The sequence below is a fragment of the Mesoplodon densirostris genome, chromosome X, assembly GCF_025265405.1.
Source record: "Mesoplodon densirostris isolate mMesDen1 chromosome X, mMesDen1 primary haplotype, whole genome shotgun sequence".
NCBI classification, from domain to species: Eukaryota; Metazoa; Chordata; class Mammalia; order Artiodactyla; family Ziphiidae; genus Mesoplodon; species Mesoplodon densirostris.
Window position 1 is genome coordinate 77292872 of NC_082681.1, and position 18140 is coordinate 77311011.

An 18140-nucleotide genomic window follows, 5' to 3' on the forward strand; every position below is an offset into this window, starting at 1 on the left:
GGCGTTGTCCTGGGGTTACCAGCCTAGAAGGCGGGAGAGAGGGGCAAATGCCATCCTTCCAACCCTACCCACACTGTCCCTGAGTTACGGGGCTCTCCTCTACCAGCCTTCATCTGATTTTCACTCATATTCTTTTCTCCTTTGAGGAATATTCTGCAGAATCTGTTTCATATTCCACCCCTGAGCCCATCTGGCTAATCTCTGCCCCATCTCACTTCTGACTCTGCTGCAACTTCTCTCTCCCACACCCAGAAACCGGACTCTCCAGCTCAGCCATTCCTTCATTCAACAGATATTTATTGATAGCCTGCTATGTGCCAGGCAGTATACTAGTCATCAGAGATACAGAAGTGAACAAAACACAAAAATCCCTACCCTTGTGGAATGTGCATTGTAGCTGGACAGACAGAACAAATATAATATGACAAGTGGTGATGAGTCCTATGCAGAAAAATAAAGCAAGGTAAGAGTTGAGAGTGACAGGATTGCTGTTTTAGATAGGGTGCCCAGGGAAAGCCCATGTGAAGAGCTGACATTGAGCCAAGATCCGAATGCAGTGAGGTGACAAGCCATGTGGCTCCCCCGTAAAGTGTTCCAGGCAGAGGGAACAGCAAATACAAAGTGCCTGAGACAGGAACCACCTTGTCACATGTGAAAAACATCAAGGCCAGTGTTCCGGAAGCGAAGGGAATTGGGGGGAGGAGAGAGTGCAGAGAAGTAGGAGGGCCCAGGTCCTACAGGCGCTGTAAGGACCTCGACCTTTGCCCTGGGGGAGATGGAGCGCTGTTGGAGGCTCCTGAGTAGAGAAGGACGGGATCCCTCTGGCTCCTGCGTGGAGAACAGACTGGAGGGCATGGGGGAGCAAAGAGACCAGTCAGGAAGCTGCAGCAGTGGTCTAGGTAAGAGATGACAGTGGCTATACATGTATAACTGAATCACTTTGGTGTACACTTGAAATTAACACAGCACTGTAAATTAACTATACTTCAAATTTTTTTTTAATTAAAAGTGAGAGACAGAGAGAGAGATGACAGTGGCTTGGACCAGAGTGGTGGCTGTGGGAGTGGTGAGAAGTGGTTTGGCTCCTGGATGTACTTTAAAGAGACAGCTGACAATCTGCTTATCAGTTGAACATAGGGTGAGAGAGAAAGACAAGGTTTGGGGCCTGAGAAACTGAGTGAACAGAGGTGCCATTTACTGAGCTTGGGAAGCTGGTGTGGGTGGGGGTGGGATGGGGGATGGGGGATCAAGTGCCTTATTGGCCTGAGTTCAGGAGAAAGGACTGGGATCTCTCCTGGAAGCTTAGGGCTCAGCTCGATTGCTGGCTGGTGGGGGTGGAGGGTGGATGGAGAAAGTGGAGGCAATGCACATGGTTTACTGAGTAACGAACCGTACCAGGCTCCATGTATAATCTGCCTGCGCCACCTTCAGTGGGCACATCAAGGCTGAATTTCTTAACGTGGCATCCTTACCGACCCCATCCTGTGCTGCTTTCCTAGTTCCCATTAATGCCTTTGCACATGCTGTCCCCAACACCTGGTGAATGCTGGCCCTCTGCTCAGATGTCATCTCTTCTTATCTCCCGCTTGATTTGATCTGTCTGCTTTTCTATCTCCCCCACTGTATTGGGAACTCCTTGAGGGCCACATTGGCACCGTGGTCCCCTCTGAGGCCTTGGTGACCAAAACAGGGACGAGCAGGGGCTCAGCTCATGTCTGTGGCCCGAAGGAACAACCATGTAGGAATAGCCGCAGCCCTGAGCCCACCCCGATGGGTCGGGAGGCTTGACTTCCCACACAGGCATATGTGACAATGAGGAAAACAGGGCCAAGGAGGTGAAGTCAAGCTTGGAACTGGACTTGGATTGGAAGTCTGACTCCATCCCCCAAGCAGCAGGGAATAGGGGTCAGAGAAGAGTAATTACTCACATGTGTACAGCACTTGAGAGTTTATAGCCACAGACATTATCTCATTCAACCCTGGCACAGCCTCATGAGGTAGGTATTCTTATTTTTCCCACTTTCATGGAAGGAAACTGAGGCCCAACGACCTAAAGTCACTTGCCCAAGATCACACAGCTAGGAAGTGGCAGCCTCAGTTCTTGAACAAAGGTCAATCTGATGGCAGAGCCCCGGGCTCTGGACCTCAGACTAGGTCAGGCCTCAAGCTGGCTGGGAAGGTGACCAGTCGGGTCTGCACAGCCGTTTCCCCCTCCCTACTTGTCCCTCCTGTGTACCAAGCTGGTGGCAGTATGAATTGGCATTTACCCATCCCCTCAGACCAGGCGAGGCCAGGGCCAGGCAGCCTGGGATTCAAATGCAGCAGGGATCATCCAGAGTCGAGACTCCAAAGGTATCACTTGGTAGAAGTTTGAAGAAAATGCAAAGAGGCTATGGGAACCTTCCTTCCTCTTCCCAAGGAAGGCTTCAGCCTGGCTAAGAGTCTGTCCCGGCCCAAAGCCCCTTCTTTCTGGTTGGGCGCGGGGCCCAGAGAGTTCTTGGCTGGCAGCAGCTGGGCCCTTGCACCTGTGGGTCTGGCTCCCCTGCTTCACAAACACACGCCCCCACCAAGCTCGGTGCTGCTTCCAGATGGCCGGTCACTTATGCCTTCACCCCACTTTGGGCCTTTCTCTTTCCCACTTGATTTCTTTTCCTTGCCTTGTTTTCTTCCCAGGCGTTCACATTCTTGTTCTTCTGCTCTCTCCTTCTCTCTCCGCTGAATCATTTCTTTCTGCTCAGTCTGTCTGTCTCTTTTCCTCTGACTCGAACCAGGTAGCAATGCAGTGCTAGCTTCCTCCTCTGTAACAGTGTGAGGTTCAGATGAGGTCATCTTTCCAGGCCCCACTGGCTCTGACATTCAGTTTTGAGGAAAGGCAAGAACCTTGGGGTGGGGGGTAGCTAGAGAGCAAGAAAGGGAGATAGAAGCAGGCAGAACTGGATTCAAATCCCAGCATCCTCATTTGCTAGCTGTGTGACCTCAGCAAGGTTGCCTCACCTCTCTGAGCCTCCTTCTGTAAAATGGGATTGATAATAATAGCGATGACCTCAGTGGGGGAGAAGGGGCTGTGAATGGACCCTGCTCATGGGTGGGAAAGCCCTTTAGGAACTATAAGGGGCAGGTCCCAGCAGACATTACGTTACTTAGAAGGCAGTGAGGCCCACTGGTCACTAGCAGAGGCTCTGGGGCCTGGTTTGACTCCTCAGCCCAAAACTAACAGGGTGTAGGACATAGGCAAGTTGCCTAACATCTCTGTAGTCGCCCAGCACCTCAGGTTGTTGTGGGGATTCGAGGAGAGAATAAATATGGAACACTAAGAACAGTGAGGGTCTGTCACCTAGTAAGTGCCCAGGAAACATTACCATTGATGTTCTTCATCAGCGCTGGGAGGGATAAAACTCTCCTGAGGTGGCATTCGTAGGGGTGCTAGGCCACTGCAGGAACATCAGCCATGTGCTCATCCAGGCTCATCTCTTTGCAGGGCTTCCGAATATGTTTGTTCAGGTCATACCCCACACAGGGACCCCTGAAATTCAGCTTGTGTTCCTCCTGCAAAGCCGCGTGCCCCGGGGTGAGCGTTGTGTAAATCCCAGAGGGAGCAGCACCGTTTCTAATTGGTCCTCCCAGAGGAGGTGACTTTTTGTGATTGACACAAGGAGCCTGGATGTGCTGGCTGAGGGCAGTGTCTCAGTGTGGAGCCAGCAGAGGGACCTTGGGTCACTGGGCCTGTGGTCCTCTCCTCGTGGCTGGCGGCAGAGTCTGCACCCTGACCCCCTGAGCGACCTTAGATCCTCCATCTGTCTCCAGCTCTAATTGCTGATCCCCAAAAGGATAAGCGTCTGTGGCTGTGGGGATCCAGGGAAACCCTTCCAGTCCCCCAGGTTGTACATGTGAGATGCACCCTAACCACATTCCCACAGCCATGTTTCTCTGAGCCAACCCCAGAGGCAATCAGGGCAACTGGTCCAAGCTGGGAGACTTCTCCATGCCAGCAGACTAGAGGAATAGTGGGGTCCATGATGGATCATGAGTGGAAGTCTGAGGTCTCGGATGCGATTGAATATTGGGAGGCTGGGAAGGCAGGACCCCAGAGCCCAAGAGAGACAAGAGCAGGGTAGTACTCCCAGCACAGACATGAGATTGGGGGCCAAGGGGCTGCTACATCACTCAGGTGAGGGCTCAGGTGAGGGGAGCTCAGGTGAGGCTCAGGTGAGGGGAGCAGTTTCAGCCTGATGCTGCAGGAATCAAGGCCAGACTAAAATGGCCTCACCTTCTGAAGGATGAAGTCAGCTGTGCTGACCTAAAAGTGGCGGGTGGCAGAAAAGAGAGAGTATACAAGACCCCAAAGACTTGTGTTCTAGAAGCTGAAGTGAAGCGAGGGAAGGCCTAGTATGTTGAGGCCCAGTCGAAATGTATTTAGCAAAGTAAGATGAGGCCCCTGTCACTCCGTGGCATGGGGAAATTTATGGACTGAGATCCCTTCACAGCGCCCTTTAGGGATTTGAAGCATGTAGCACGACCGTGCTGGGCTCCAGGGGCTGCGGTGAGCAGAGGAAAGGAGCGCTGCAGTGAAGCACCGGTGTCCTGCGCCTCAGGAGAAAGCCCCTCTCTGTGCTTGCGGAGAGACGCAGGGAACGTTCCCCCCAGTTTGGCCGAAAGTCATCCTGCCGATTGCTCTTTCTGACACAACCTCACACTTTCTTTCCAGTCCTATATTCCTGGCTGTGTGCAAGCTATTTCCACTTGGATGTTCTGCCAACAGCTTAAACTAAACATGCTTAAAGCAGAGTTTCTCTTCCCCCACAAAAACCTCACACCTTCCCAAGGCCTCCAGCTTCACGGCTGTCACCCAAACAGCCCAGGGCCTGGCTGGCCCAGCTGTGTCTCTTTCTCCCCGACACCAGCACCTTTCTCCCTCCCTGCCTTTGAAACCTTGTGCTTTTCCCTAGATAATAGTTTTCAGAGTCCTCTTTGCCATCCTCGGGCTGCAGCCCTCTCCCACCCCGCACCTCATCTCTGGAGACCCCTGCCACAGACCCTAACTGGGCTCCCCCCTCAAGGGTCTCTCCCTCAAGGTGGGCCACGAATACCTTCTGCCCCACACACATTGACCACCAACTGCAGTGGGAGAGGCCGGGCATCCGTTCTAGAAGCAAGAAGAGCATAGACACCGATAACAGAGGAGCAGGGAGGCTAGAGGGAGTGTTTGGCCTTAGGGGTGAGTCCCACCCTGTTGTGCATCCCAGCTCCAGAGGAGCAGGGAGGCTAGAGGGAGTGTTTGGCCTTAGGGGTGAGTCCCACCCTGTTGTGCATCCCAGCTCCGCTGCTTACTAGTTTTGCGATCTTGGGCCTGTTATTTCACCTCTCTGGGCTCAGTGCCTTTCTCTCTAAAATGGGGTGATAGTGCTGACTTCCTAGGCCTCTTGTGAAGTTAAATGCCAGGAGGGAGCACACAGAAGGGGCATATACTGGAATGACATCCCCAAAGCCTGAAGTGGGCGGAGCCATGAAGGATGTGAGAGGCTGGGTGGCCGAAGCTGTTTGCATATCATTGAGGTTTTCCCATTATGTATAAATAACAGGAAATCAAGTAGGGAATCAATTCGAATGGCCCCAGTTGTTGGCCCTTTCCAAACTTCCCCCACCCCGCTGTGTAAACAGGAAACCAAGGCTACAATCGCTGAAGCTGACTGGAGTGCCCAAGGATGCCCTGTTATCTCCCTGCTCTCTTCTCAGTTTTCTGTTTCTCAAGGCCCTTTCCCCAGGGCTAATCTTGTTCCCTGTTCCCCTCTTCTTCTTCATCCTCTCTTCTTTTCAATCCTCCTCCTTTTTTTTTTTTTTTTTTTTAACACAGGAGCAGAAGCGAGTGTGGGTCCAAGCCCGCTGGCCTGGGGCAGAGGAATGCGACCGCTCCCTCGGCGCGGGGCAGCCAGGCCCAGGCGCTCACTCAGGCTGGCAGCGGCAGGCGAGGCGCTGGGGAGGCTCCGGCACCTTGCTCCGAGGGGCTGGAAAGCGCTACAGACGTTAGCTCATCACTCCCTGGCAGAGGCTAACCGGTCTGCTATTCTCACTAGCATCTTCCAGATGGGGAAATGGAGGCACAACCGCACTCGGTGTGGTTGCAGACTTGCAGGATCCCAAGGGGGCTTCTGGGCAGGGTCTCCAGACGAAATAAGGGGAGAGAGGCCACCCCGACTTCCCAAATGGACTTGTGGTCCTTGAGATCCTACAGGAGAAGGAAGAAGACAGGAAAGAACTGTGATCCAGACTGCAGTATCTGGAGGGGGCACGAAGGAAGGACGGGAGGGGGTGGCTAGGACTCACCATCTCCTGAGCCCCTCACACATGAAGGGGTCCCCAAACAGCTGCAGCTTCACTCACTAGCCCATTAGGAATGACTCACCACTCCTACTGCATTTACGACGTTTGCCCCACCCATTACCTCTGGAGTAAGAGACAGCAGGGATAAGGTCTGCATGACCAGGCACCAAAGGGTTAACTGTGATGCCGGTGGGTTATGATGTTTTCCTCCTGGTGCTTTTCTGTTATTTCCAATTTCTGTGCAGGGAACAATTATGACATTTATCGCCAGACGAAATGTTAATTTTTAAAAATTGTTATATAAAGAAGCAGCAACTGGGATGTGGTGGGGAGCCCAGCTGTGTGACGGGTGGGGCAAGTGACTTCACCTCTTTAAACCTCCGGTTTTCTACAAAATGGAGATAATCAACCCCACAGGGTTGGCATAAGATTATAAGATAATGGATGTGAAAATGCTTTTTAAAAAGTCTTTATGGAACTTTTCAAACATAATCGCAAGTAAACATTATAATGAAGGCCCATGTACCCCTCTTCAACAATTATCATCGTATTGTTTTCTATATCCCCGTCCACTTTTCTCCCACCCCCACTGGAATATGTTAAAGCAAATCCCAGACATGCCCTTTTTTCCCATAAATACTTCAGTATTGAATTCTTTTTTACATTTCTCATAATTAAAAGATAATACATGAGAGCTGTAAAAAATTTGGAAAACGAAGAAATCGTGTATAAAAGAGAAAACAGTACAGCTGAAACTAACACAACATTGTAAATCAACTATACTCCAATATTTTTTTTTTAAAAAAGAGAGAAAACAAAAATCACCCATAACCCCACCACCCAGAGACAACCACATTTTGGAGTAGTCTATTTATTCTATGCACACCCACATATATATATATATATATATATTTATATACATTTTTAATAAAAGTGGGATCCTACTGTATATGCCATTTGTAAGTATTCATTTTATTTTAACTATAAAATAAAATCATATTAAAGAAAAATCATAATCCTTTACCACTTAATATATATTTTAATATATTTCCTTCCCATTTTTTTCAATTTACAGCCATACTTTTAACGCCAGTGGGATTGTACTGATTATGCACTTTTCAAATTATGAACCTGTTTTAATTGTAAGAAAATAATATAATCTTATAGCAGAAAAATAAAGGAAAAGAAAAATATCATCCATAATCCCACCACTCAATTATAATCACTGTTAACATTTTGGTATTCTGTTTGTTTTTTTCTAGGTTTTTTTTTTTTTCCCTTAAGATACTTTTTTGGGGGGGGGCACAGCCCGCAGCATGTGGGATCTTAGTTCCCCAACCAGGGATCAAACCTGTGCCCCCTGCATTGGAAGTGCAGAGTCTTAACCACTGGACCACCAGGGAAGGCCCTATTTCGGTGTATATTCTTTCAATATTTTTTCTATGCACAAATAATTTTAACAATAGTAGAAGCATACTGTTTATGCAGTCCATTAACTATAAACTTATAGTAAATTATAAGAATATAATCATATTGCATAACAGAGAAAAGAGAAAAAAAAAATACCTCAAAATCCTACCACCCGCCTGACACTGTTGTTGTTTTCCTGACCATTGCTTCATTACCCATATTCATACATGGTTGGAAACAGTGAGTACTTAATTTTCTGCTCTTTGTGCCCTTTGCAACTTGGCATCATATTTATGCAACTTTGTACCCTGTGTCTTTTTTTTAGTTAATATTTTGTTGAGAACATTTTCCCATGAATAAAAGAGTTTTTGAAATCAGGATTTAAAAACAATGTTTTTTAGTATCAAGGTACCAAGGGACGCTCCTTCACCATGGACATTTAAGTTGCTTTCCATTTTTCACTATTACAAACAATTCTGCTCCAAACATTCTTAAACAAAGACCTGTGCTTTTATGGGAGATCCCTGGTGGCCTAGTGGTTAGGATTCCAGCCTTTCACTGCTGTGGTCCGGGGTTTGATCCCTGGTCAGGGTTTGAACTGAGATCCTGCAAGCCACGTGGCAATGTGTGCTTTTTAACTTTTCTACACACTTATTGTATATGTTTCTAGAGACCACTCTGTATGCGTATGGGCTGTCCTGTAAAAAGTCATGGTCTTTTTTTGCTCCCTAATTTACTCCCGTCATAAGGCTCAGACAGTCCTTGGTTCTGGAAGGTGGGATTTTGAGAACAAACCTGCATTTTCCTCTTTCTCCTCTTCCTGAGTTTATAGACCTGCTTCATCCCCTCACAGCCTGGTTTTGAAATTAATCAGTCAGCAAGTATTACTGAACCTGAAGTGTGTAAGCTGAGGCAGGACTAGGAAGCAAAAGGAAAAGAATCAGAAGGCACAACATTTGTGGACCACTTACTACACAGCAGGCATCAACCCAAGTTTTTCCTTTGATCCTTGCAACAAGCCCACGGAGTTGCTCCCATTATAATCCCCATTTAACAGATGGGAAAACTGAGGCCTAAAGAATGAAACCATTTGGCTTAAGGTCACAGAGCTAGTAAATGGCAGAGTAGGGATTTAAACCCAGGAGGACTGACCCCTGAACCTGTCCTTTTTTTTTTTTTTTTTTTTTTTGCGGTACGCGGGCCTCTCACTGTTGTGGCCTCTCCCGTTGCGGAGCACAGGCTCCGGACGCGCAGGCTCAGCGGCCATGGCTCACGGGCCCAGCCGCTCCGCGGCATGTGGGATCTTCCCGGACCGGGGCACAAACCCGTGTCCCCTGCATCGGCAGGCGGACTCTCAACCACTGCGCCACCAGGGAAGCCCTGAACCTGTACTCTTGACCACAGTTTAGATGCCCCCTTACCCTCCCAGGCAGCAAGGTGCAGGGGTGAGGGTGAGGGCTCTACAGTCAGCCTAACCTGGATTCAAACACCGGACCTCCTGGCTGTGTGAACTTGGGCAAATCTCTGGGACTCCTTTTCACCTTTGGTAAACCCTACCTCACAGGGCGTGGGAATTAAGTGAGATGATGGATAGGAACATGCCAGGTCCAATGCTGGAGCCCAGAAGGTTCTTGCTGGGTGATCATCCCTGTCCTCTCCTTGGTTTGCGAGCTCGAAGTCTAGTTGCCAAGTTAGAGATAAGAGTTCAGCGGAGAGCTCTGAGCTATGCTGGAACCGACTGGGAAGTCAATGATCCAGGGCATATTTGCAGAGAAATGCAAATGTCTCCTTTGCTCTCTCCCTGCCCCTGAGACTAACCTCCCCTTCCATCTGCCCCCCAAAGGAAAAGGGTGGCTTTTGTGCTCCAAAGCTGAGTGCTCATACCCCCTTTCTTCCCTGCTCCCAAGGAGGTGGACAGTGGAGATGACAGGAAGTTACCAGTGGGGAGACCCTTTCTGGCATGTGGGCAAAGAGAAATGTGGCGGAGGGCGCTCCTTTTTCTGCCCTTCAATGGTCCGGATGGGGGAGGGGGCTGGCTGTTGAGCAACTGCTCCGGAGACACTCCAGAAGCCGAGATGAACATATGCCTCTTTCTAACAATTGGCCTGGGAGCCATCCAATAGATGGAGGGCGGATCCGCCACCTCCCGGATCCGGAGCCTTCCGCAGAGACGCTGTCGCGGTTTCCAGACCCTCTCCCGAGCCGGGGCTGAGGGGGAGGGTAGGTCGGAGGTCCAAATTAGAAAAACACAATTCGAAAGCCCGGGGTCGCTCACCTCAGGCAAACACCAAGATGGCTTGGGGGTGTATTTCACAAGCGAACTTTGTAGCGTTTTAAGGTCCCGACAGATCCTGCCTTTTATCAGAAGGAAACTGGGCACGACCTACGATCTTTGTGCAAAGTGAGAAAGTGCAAGGATGGTGTGTGGGATGTGATTGTTACTGGGTTTGTGTTGAGGCAGGGTGAGGGGAAGGAAGGGAGACAGGCAAAGTAGCTTTGGGGGCTGGGGAATGGGTTTACCTGGCGTCCAGAGCACTGGCCCCAGCTTCCTCCAGGCGTCAAGCAAGGGCCTTGATCTGTCCCTCTGTTTGCTCCCCATCTTTACGTCAGTAAGCTGGTCAGTCCATCAACAAACAGAACTTTGTTCAAAGAGCAAATGCAGGGCACTTTGGGGTACTAAAGAAAAAAGAGTAAGAAAGAAAAGAAGAGAAAAAGTGCGAAAGAAAGAAGAAAAGGAAAAGACCTTTAGGTCTTCAAATCCAATTAAGAAGACAGAACACATACACAGTGAAAATGACTTCATGACATTCCCTCCCCCCTTTTTTCTTAACATCAGGACTTTTAAAAAAGAGCATGCTTTATAAACACTGTAAACTGAGTAGTTATTGCTGAAAGGGGCCAAGAAGAGAGAGTTTGGTAGAAGGGTAGTCCTGGTGGCCTTCCTGTAAGAGGCGAGATGGGAGCTTGCTGGCCAGGAGGAGCATGACTGAAATGAAGGAGAAGACCTGGACCTCTTTTCCAAAGAGACTTGTAAGATAACATCCTAGCCCGAGAAAGATGTGCTCCTAACGTAAAATGTTATTCTTATTACCTGGAATGATTATATAATGATAATAAAATAACCTGGCATACTGGGAACGCAGGAGGAGTCCCCGCGAGCCCCGGGGCAAGCTCTTCATACCCTGCTGCCTGTTCTTGGCCTTTCGGCTGTGCCTCGTGAGCTGCACCTGGCCCCACGATCCGTGACATATCTACACGTCGCAACCCGCCAGCCTCCTTCAGCCCTGCATAACCACAAGAGAGAATCCCTCGAACCCAATCCCAGCTCAGGTCTTCGAGGGAAGCCACCGCTGCGGGACGGATAGGCCCTCCAAGAAGCTCTGCCTGCAATCTGGCGACTTTAAGGGGAAAGGGACCCCCAGCCTCGGCCCTTCAACCAGGGAGATGGTGCAGCCCAAAGGGAGCAGACAGACTCCGAGAAAGCCCTGTAGAAAACCCAAATCGTGCCCCTTGGGCCCCGTCCCTTGTTCGTCCCCCTCCCCCCAGGTCATTTCCTGAGCCCGTAGCTCTCCCCCCAGCCCCCTGAAGCCCGCTCTGACCACCCTCTAGATTTAGGTCAGAAAACAGACACTAACAGCTCTCCCTCGCCTCAGCGAAATTACTAAGTGGAATTTATTGGGCAAGTCCATGCAGGGCGGTGGGGAGAGACTGTGCCCGGGGCCCGGGCCCCCGCCCGCTTTAGAAGCGCAGGCATCGGCCGGGGGCTCGGAGCTCGGGGCGACCACGGCCTGGGCCCGCCAGCCGCACCCCGGGAGCCGTGGCCGGTCCCCGGCGCCGCCAGACCCGCGGAGCCGCTCGGACTCCGATCCCCAGCCGGCCCTTCGCTTTCACACGATCCGCGGTGACTGCACGAGCTCGAGCGCCTTTAAAGGGCCACACACGCCAGCCGCCGCTATAAAATGTTCCCAGCGGCACAGCTGCAGAAGGGGCACCGCTGAGCTGCCGAGAAGAGGCTCGCTCCGCCCGGCTGCCCGCCCACAGCCCGCCGGAGAAGGGTCGTTCCTGGCGAGGAGGAAGAGGGCTGAGGAAGGCGCAGCACCCGCTCTGGCCCTCGGTGAGTATCCAGTTCAGATTTTGCCACCAACTCGCCCACGAGCCAGGACATGTGCTAATAATGCCCTAAGCCGGTTATAAAGACGTGGAAATTGGGAGGAGGGAGAGAAAAAGGGGGAAAGGGGTCTGTCCTTCCTGGGATTCCTAGCCGAGGCCAGCCTGCTCCCGTGTGCGTGTGCGTCAGGGCTCTCCGGGCGGCAATGGGGGCTTGAGACCCGGTTCCCCCGCGCCGGGAAGGGAGCGCGGTGGCCGCTACCGCCACCGCCACCGCCACCGCCCCGGAGTCAGGCGCCGAAGCTGCGGGCGGGCGGGCGGGCACGGGCGCGGGCCGGGGCTGCTTGGCGCGGCACGGTGAGGTGCGGCGGCGGCGCGGCGCGGTGGTGCGGGCTTTTCCCAGGCGCCCCGGGGTCGGGTGGCACTGAGCGCGACCGGCTCGCGGCGGCGGTGGCGGCGTGCGTGCCAGGGGCTGGGGGCTCCGCCGCTGCGCCCGCGGCTCACCGGGCTCCGCGCTTCCCTCTCTCCAGGGCAGGCGGCTTCGCGGAGGTAAGCCGGGCCGCCCGGTAGGGCGGTGGGCTGGGCGGCGGGGCCGGGGACTCCAGCGGAGCGGGCGCAGGGAGCGGGCGGGGGCCGGGAGGGCCGGGGGTCTTTGGGGGACTTGTTTTCTGTTTGAAAGCTGCTCTGCTGGGGGGCGGAGGGGCCGCCGCCCGCCCGCCAGCCAGCCAGCGAACCGGCTCGCTCGCCAGCGCGCCCGCCTGCCGGCCAGCCGGGCCAAACGCCCGCTTCTCCTGGGGAGACAGCAGCACCTTTTCTCCCCGCGCCCGCGCTTTCTCCAGCTTGGCTTCCACCGACTTTGCTAATCGCCCGGACCGCATCTGGACGCTCCGGCTCTGGGGCTGCACAAAGCTCAGGTTTCCTTCGGGGGCTGAAGGCGAGAGGGGCTTTTCGGACCGAGTTCAGCGGAATTGAGGGATGGAAGTTAGAGAATTCGGGCAACTTGCCTCTACTGCCTGGTCGACCTCTGCTCTCCCCCACACTCACGCCCTCCCCCCCACACGCACACCCACGCACACACCCCTCTGCCTATAAACGCCGGCGGCGGGGCCGGGCCGCGCACGGAGTCCTTGCCTCGCCAAGCGCCGGACTTGGAGGCAGACAGACCTGGCTGCGAACCCCGGCTCCGCCACTTTCTAGCGCTGTGACCTTGGGCAAGTTACCGAACCTCTCCGAGCTTCTCACTCTTCTCGTAGCGGAGTGATAGCACTGACCACAGGCGACTTGGCTAGGGGGTAGGCTCAGCCTGCGGCCGCGTCGGGTGCTCTGCGGGCGCTCAGTAAGTGTTGGTGAGGCGCGGGAGTGGCCGCAGCCGGCGCCGGAGTGCGCCCCCGCGCGCGGCAGCACCGCGGGGCCCCAAACTCGCCGCGGAGGCCGAGACCCCGGGCCCCTCCCCGCCTGTCTATCCTGTCTCCACGATCGGTTCCTGATACGGCACTCGCGGGATCGGACGCTCGGGGCCCTGGCGGCCTGGGTGCTCGCGCTCCACCGTGCAGGGATGCTCCCGGCCGCCCCCAGCTCCGGCGTCTCCACCTGGGATGTGGCGAGGAGGGCGGCCGAGCTGTCCGCAAACAACGGGCCTTTAGTTTTCAGGTGGCGAAACTGACTGGTCTGGTTAGAGCGCATCCAAGCCAAGCCGCAGTACTGTTTGGATTTTTAAATTTCTCCTGAGTGAGAAAATAGCAATCGAGATGGAGCCATCCGGTTGGTGCCATTTTAACTTTTGGTCCCCCAACAGGTCAAAGACGCGGCCCTCCTACCTGACTCTCCCTTCTGTCTTCTTCCTCTCCCTTTCCCACCCTCATCTAGGCGGGAGGGGGCTGCCGGCCCACGGGTCGGTCTCTGAAGGAGGGCGGGCGGCGGGACCGGGAACTGGTGGCCCGGGCCCGCGAGGCACCGGCAGGAGAGGAGGCACTTGTTGCTCTGGGTTGCCCAGCCGTCTCTCGCAGCTGTTTCGCAGTGGTCGGCTCGCGGCTTGGAGAGAGAGCTGGGACGTTTCTGCGTTGCCAAGTTTTGCCTTCAAATGGGCTGGGTGGCAGAGGGGAGACAGAAAATCGGGGAAGCAGGGCAAGGATTCCGATCGAGGTGCGGTTGCCTCTTCAGACGGATACAACAACACTTACTGAGCGCCTATGGAGCACAGACCCAGGCCGGGGGTCGGGGCTGGTGGAGGGGGAGGCGGCGATGGGAGGCAACAGATCTGAATGGAAACAGGGTCCTGCCTAGGGGAGCTCACAGCCTGAAGGGGGAGACGTGGTAAAATGGTCTTCCCCAGGAACTGATAGCAGAACAGAGATACTTTTTTCTCTTGCACTCTCTCTCTCTTTTTTCATTTTTCTTTTTTTTCCTCCTCTTTCTGTTTCTTTTTGTTGTTCCTGCTGCTGTTATTATTATTATTATTTTTTTATGTACATTCGGGTACTTGGTAGCATAAAGAAAGAAGAAAGGCTGGATAGGAACAGGAAAAGATGGACAGCCACCCCCCTCCCGACATTTTTCTTAGGACATGAAAATTGCTTGATACTGAAGGTGCTGGGCTCTTGAAGGCGACATGGATTAGATTCCTTGTCTTGTAATCACTGGCTTGAAATATTCTCTGGTTGCCTCAGAGAAGAAACAGGGCTCCAATCAAGCAGTGGTGGCGGACCCAGCAACCGATTGTTTTCTCGTGTTTTCTCCCCCCCCCTTTCCTTTTTTCTATTTTTTCTTGCCTCCCTCCCCTACAAGTAAGCGGTGCAGAGATGATAAAGAGGGGTAGTAAGTGCCCACTTTCTAGAAGGGTCTGAGCAGATTCTTAATGACCACTGGGGGGAGGGAAGTGTCACAGAGAATTCTAGCCTTGTTGGAAAGATTAGAGACTTTTGAAGATGCTGAAGATTCTTTGGGCCAGGAGGTATTTATAAATATGAAATTCTCCATCTCTAATTCATCATGAAGGCTAGAATATATGGGGCTTAAAAAGAAGCTTCTGGGAAAATAACTTTAGAGTTGTCGGAGATTGTTTATTATTATTATTTTCTGGTTTGGGGAGATTCTTTTCCCTTCATCCCCTTATCTTATCCCTTTGGCATTTGACCTAGGGGGTCATTTCTTCAGGAGCCATTTGAATCATTCTAGGTATGATGATTTGGCCAGTGGTCAGATGAGGCATGTGGGCACAGGAGTGCTGGCTCCTGCTCCCAGAGCCACTGCCACCTGATGGGAAAGCTGTTGGACCTCAGTTTCCCTCCGGGAAGAATTATGCCCACCTGTCACTACAGATGAGTGTGTCTGGGCTCAGAGCAGGTGTCCTGGGAAAACCAAGTGCTGCCAGGTCTGTCTTGGAGGGGCCTTGTGGTGTGGAGGAAACTGAGACATCCCGAGCTGCTCTCTGGCTACTTCAGAGCCCCCAGACTACCCTGATCAGTCCAGCTTCTCTCACACAAAACCATGGCTGAGGCAGGACTTTGGAGCCCCATGACATTCGCTTTGGGGACCTATTCCTTCTCTGGGTGGCAGCCCCCAGCTTTCTAGGTCTCCCTTGCCCTGACTCCTTCCTACTTTCTCCCAGTTCTGGTGGAGGCCTAAATGCCTCCAATCTGAGTGCCCGTGGCCCTTTGAGACAGTGTGCTACTTACTCAGGGACATTGCTGTCCTCAGAATCAGGAAGAGTGCACCCCACTCGGGGCTGTGACCTCACTGGCATGAGGAAACAGTCATACGTGTCCCCTCTGGTCATGTGGGTAGCTGGCTGTCCGGGCAGCACCCGGCCAAATCTAGCACCTTTCCTGCCTCAGGCAAAAGTTCCAACTGGATCTCCTCCTTCTGCTCAGGTGGTCTCTGGTCTTGGGTCTAACCCGTCACCATCCTTGCCTTGTAGCTGTGTGGAGTGGCCCAGCTTCGGGCTTTGCTAGTACCTGCTTGGTCAGTAAAGCCTTTGCTCTTATTACCTCTTCTCCCTCACATGCAGCACAACAGCTCCAGCTGGCAGCATCACCTCCCACCAATTTGTCCAACTTCTGCCAAGGCTCTGAAATGCCAACTATGTCGAGGCCTGCACTTGATGTCAAGGGTGGTACCTCACCTATGAAGGAGGTAACTTTTGCCATTTTACAGACGGAGACACTGGAGCCGGAAAGACAACCAGGCCGGGGCCGGGGCCGGGGCCGTGCGGTAGGCCCTCCTGGCTGGGGTATCTGGTGTCCTTTAGCAGACTGGAGACAGCAGGGCTTTCTTGGGAGAGAATGACAATAGCTTCTACGTAAACATGGCCACTTCGAACCCACTAGGGGTATTGAAAGATGGCGGAGAAGGGAGCAGAGAAGCAGAATTGGAAAAGACCACTCCCTTGTCTCAATGGTTTAAAGTGAGGCTGAGAAGAGGGACAATGAGATCCCATTTGTAGAATGGCGAGCTGAAGGCAGAGTCGGGGGACGGAGATGAGAGCAGTGAACTCATTTAGGATGACGGGTGCCCAGCATGAGGACTTAGGCCTGAGCACAGTGCTCGGAGCCAAGGTGGCAGAAGGATACTTGAACCTAACTCGAGCTAGGAAAGGAGCCTACCTTTCCACGGGGCCTTATTGCGACTTCCCCACCAGTAGCCCCTGATGAAGCACTTTTTGGGCCCGATGGATGGTGAGGAACAAAGCCTGGAGCAGGGGTACCATGCTCTGCCTTTCTCTGTCTTCTAGGATGCCAACCCAGAGATGAGCTCTCTGGCCTACTCTAACCTGGCGGTGAAAGATCGCAAAGCAGTGGCCATCCTGCACTACCCCGGGGTAACCTCGAATGGAACCAAGGCCAATGGGGCTCCCGCTGGTTCCTCGGGATCTCCATCTCCAATAAGCTCTCCTACTGCCGCCCCTCCCACTAAACCCCCACCCTTCAACCTGCACCCCGCCCCTCACCTGCTGGCCAGTATGCAGCTGCAGAAACTTAATAGCCAGTATCATGGGATGGCCGCCGCCACTCCCGGCCAACCTGGGGAGGCAGGGCCCCTGCCAAACTGGGGCTTCGGGGCTCAGGCGGGAGGGGCGGGGTCACTCTCTCCTTCTGCTGGTGCCCAGAGCCCTGCCATCATCGACTCAGACCCGGTGGATGAGGAGGTGCTGATGTCACTGGTGGTGGAACTGGGACTGGACCGAGCCAATGAGCTTCCGGAGCTGTGGCTGGGGCAGAATGAGTTTGACTTCACTGCAGACTTTCCATCTGGCTGCTGATGCCAACTGTTCCTAAAGATGGAGGAATAAAGCCACCAATTATGTTGTAAATAAAAATAAAAGTTACTTACAAGAGATGGGCCAACTGGAGGTGCTCTTCATTGAGGTCTAATGGGGTGCGGCATGGTCTGACATTCTTCTAGCAATTCTGGGACCCATGGTGGGGTTGCCTGAGACCCGTGGTGGGGTTGCTGGTGGATAGCTGGGAGGGAGCTGGGCTGGATGGGAGGAATGGGGAAGACTGAGGGGGGGCCGGGGGGCGGGGAGGGGAGAGGCTCCTCACTGAATTCCTGCTGCCACTGCCATCACCACTGCCATTATACCTCCAGGAGTCCAAGTACCTAGCCTCACTGCCCTAAGACCCCAGGACCACTGTCTTATTTGAGGTTGATGACGTGGGCTGGTTGGGAGCATTCTTGGAAGAAAGACCGATCCAGACCCTTCTACAGCATCCTGGCCACTTGTGCATCCAAGTCTAAAGGGTTGCCCTAGCCACGTGGCACACGCTTCACCAACTCTAAAAGGCACCCCCACCCCATCTCTAGCCCCAATCCAGATGATGCAGTAAGGCCACTCCTTGCCTTTTTGCCCTTGGGCAATAAGTACGACCCAAGAAGGATCCTATGACCTGGGAGCTCAGATTTCTCTGGAAAACTGCAAAAGCTACAGACCGTTAAACTGAGATTTTAGGTGCCTTCAAGTCCTTCAGACAGTTGCTCAAGCCCCACCTCCATGCCTGGGACATGTGTCCCCTAACTCTGGCCCACACTGTATGGGGACAGCCCATTTCTCTGGGCTGGCCTCCATTTTAGGGACACAGATCAGAGCTGGGCTCGACAAGGTCAACATTTGGGGATATATCTGTTGCCCTTAGATTAGCTGCTGAGGAGGCAGTTGCTTTAGCAGCATGCCAAGTGACAGGACGGTAGCATTGAACTGGATCCCAGCCTTGAGGTGGAAGGGGGCAGGTGGGGGCATGGGGCTGGTGTGGAATCCAGCCCTGTCCTCATGTTGACACAACCGAAGAGCCTAGAGGCTCCTCTACCCA

General features: G+C 53.2%; 1 protein-coding gene across 1 annotated transcript; it reads left to right on the plus strand.

Moving 5' to 3' along the window:
• Positions 1–13583: 13583 nt before the first annotated feature.
• On the plus strand, positions 13584–17092 carry CITED1 (Cbp/p300 interacting transactivator with Glu/Asp rich carboxy-terminal domain 1). The gene is made up of 3 exons (XM_060088080.1): positions 13584–13596; positions 15842–15966; positions 16565–17092. The coding sequence occupies exons 1-3, from the start codon at positions 13584–13586 to the stop codon at positions 17090–17092; spliced, it is 666 nt and encodes a 221-aa protein (XP_059944063.1).
• The last annotated feature ends 1048 nt before the right edge of the window (positions 17093–18140 follow it).

Excerpts from the sequence above, each read along its gene's own strand:
- CITED1 (XM_060088080.1), top strand. Across the intron at positions 15,967-16,564 it reads GTACCTCACCTATGAAGGAG|GATGCCAACCCAGAGATGAG; the intron begins GTAACTTTTGCC and ends TCTGTCTTCTAG.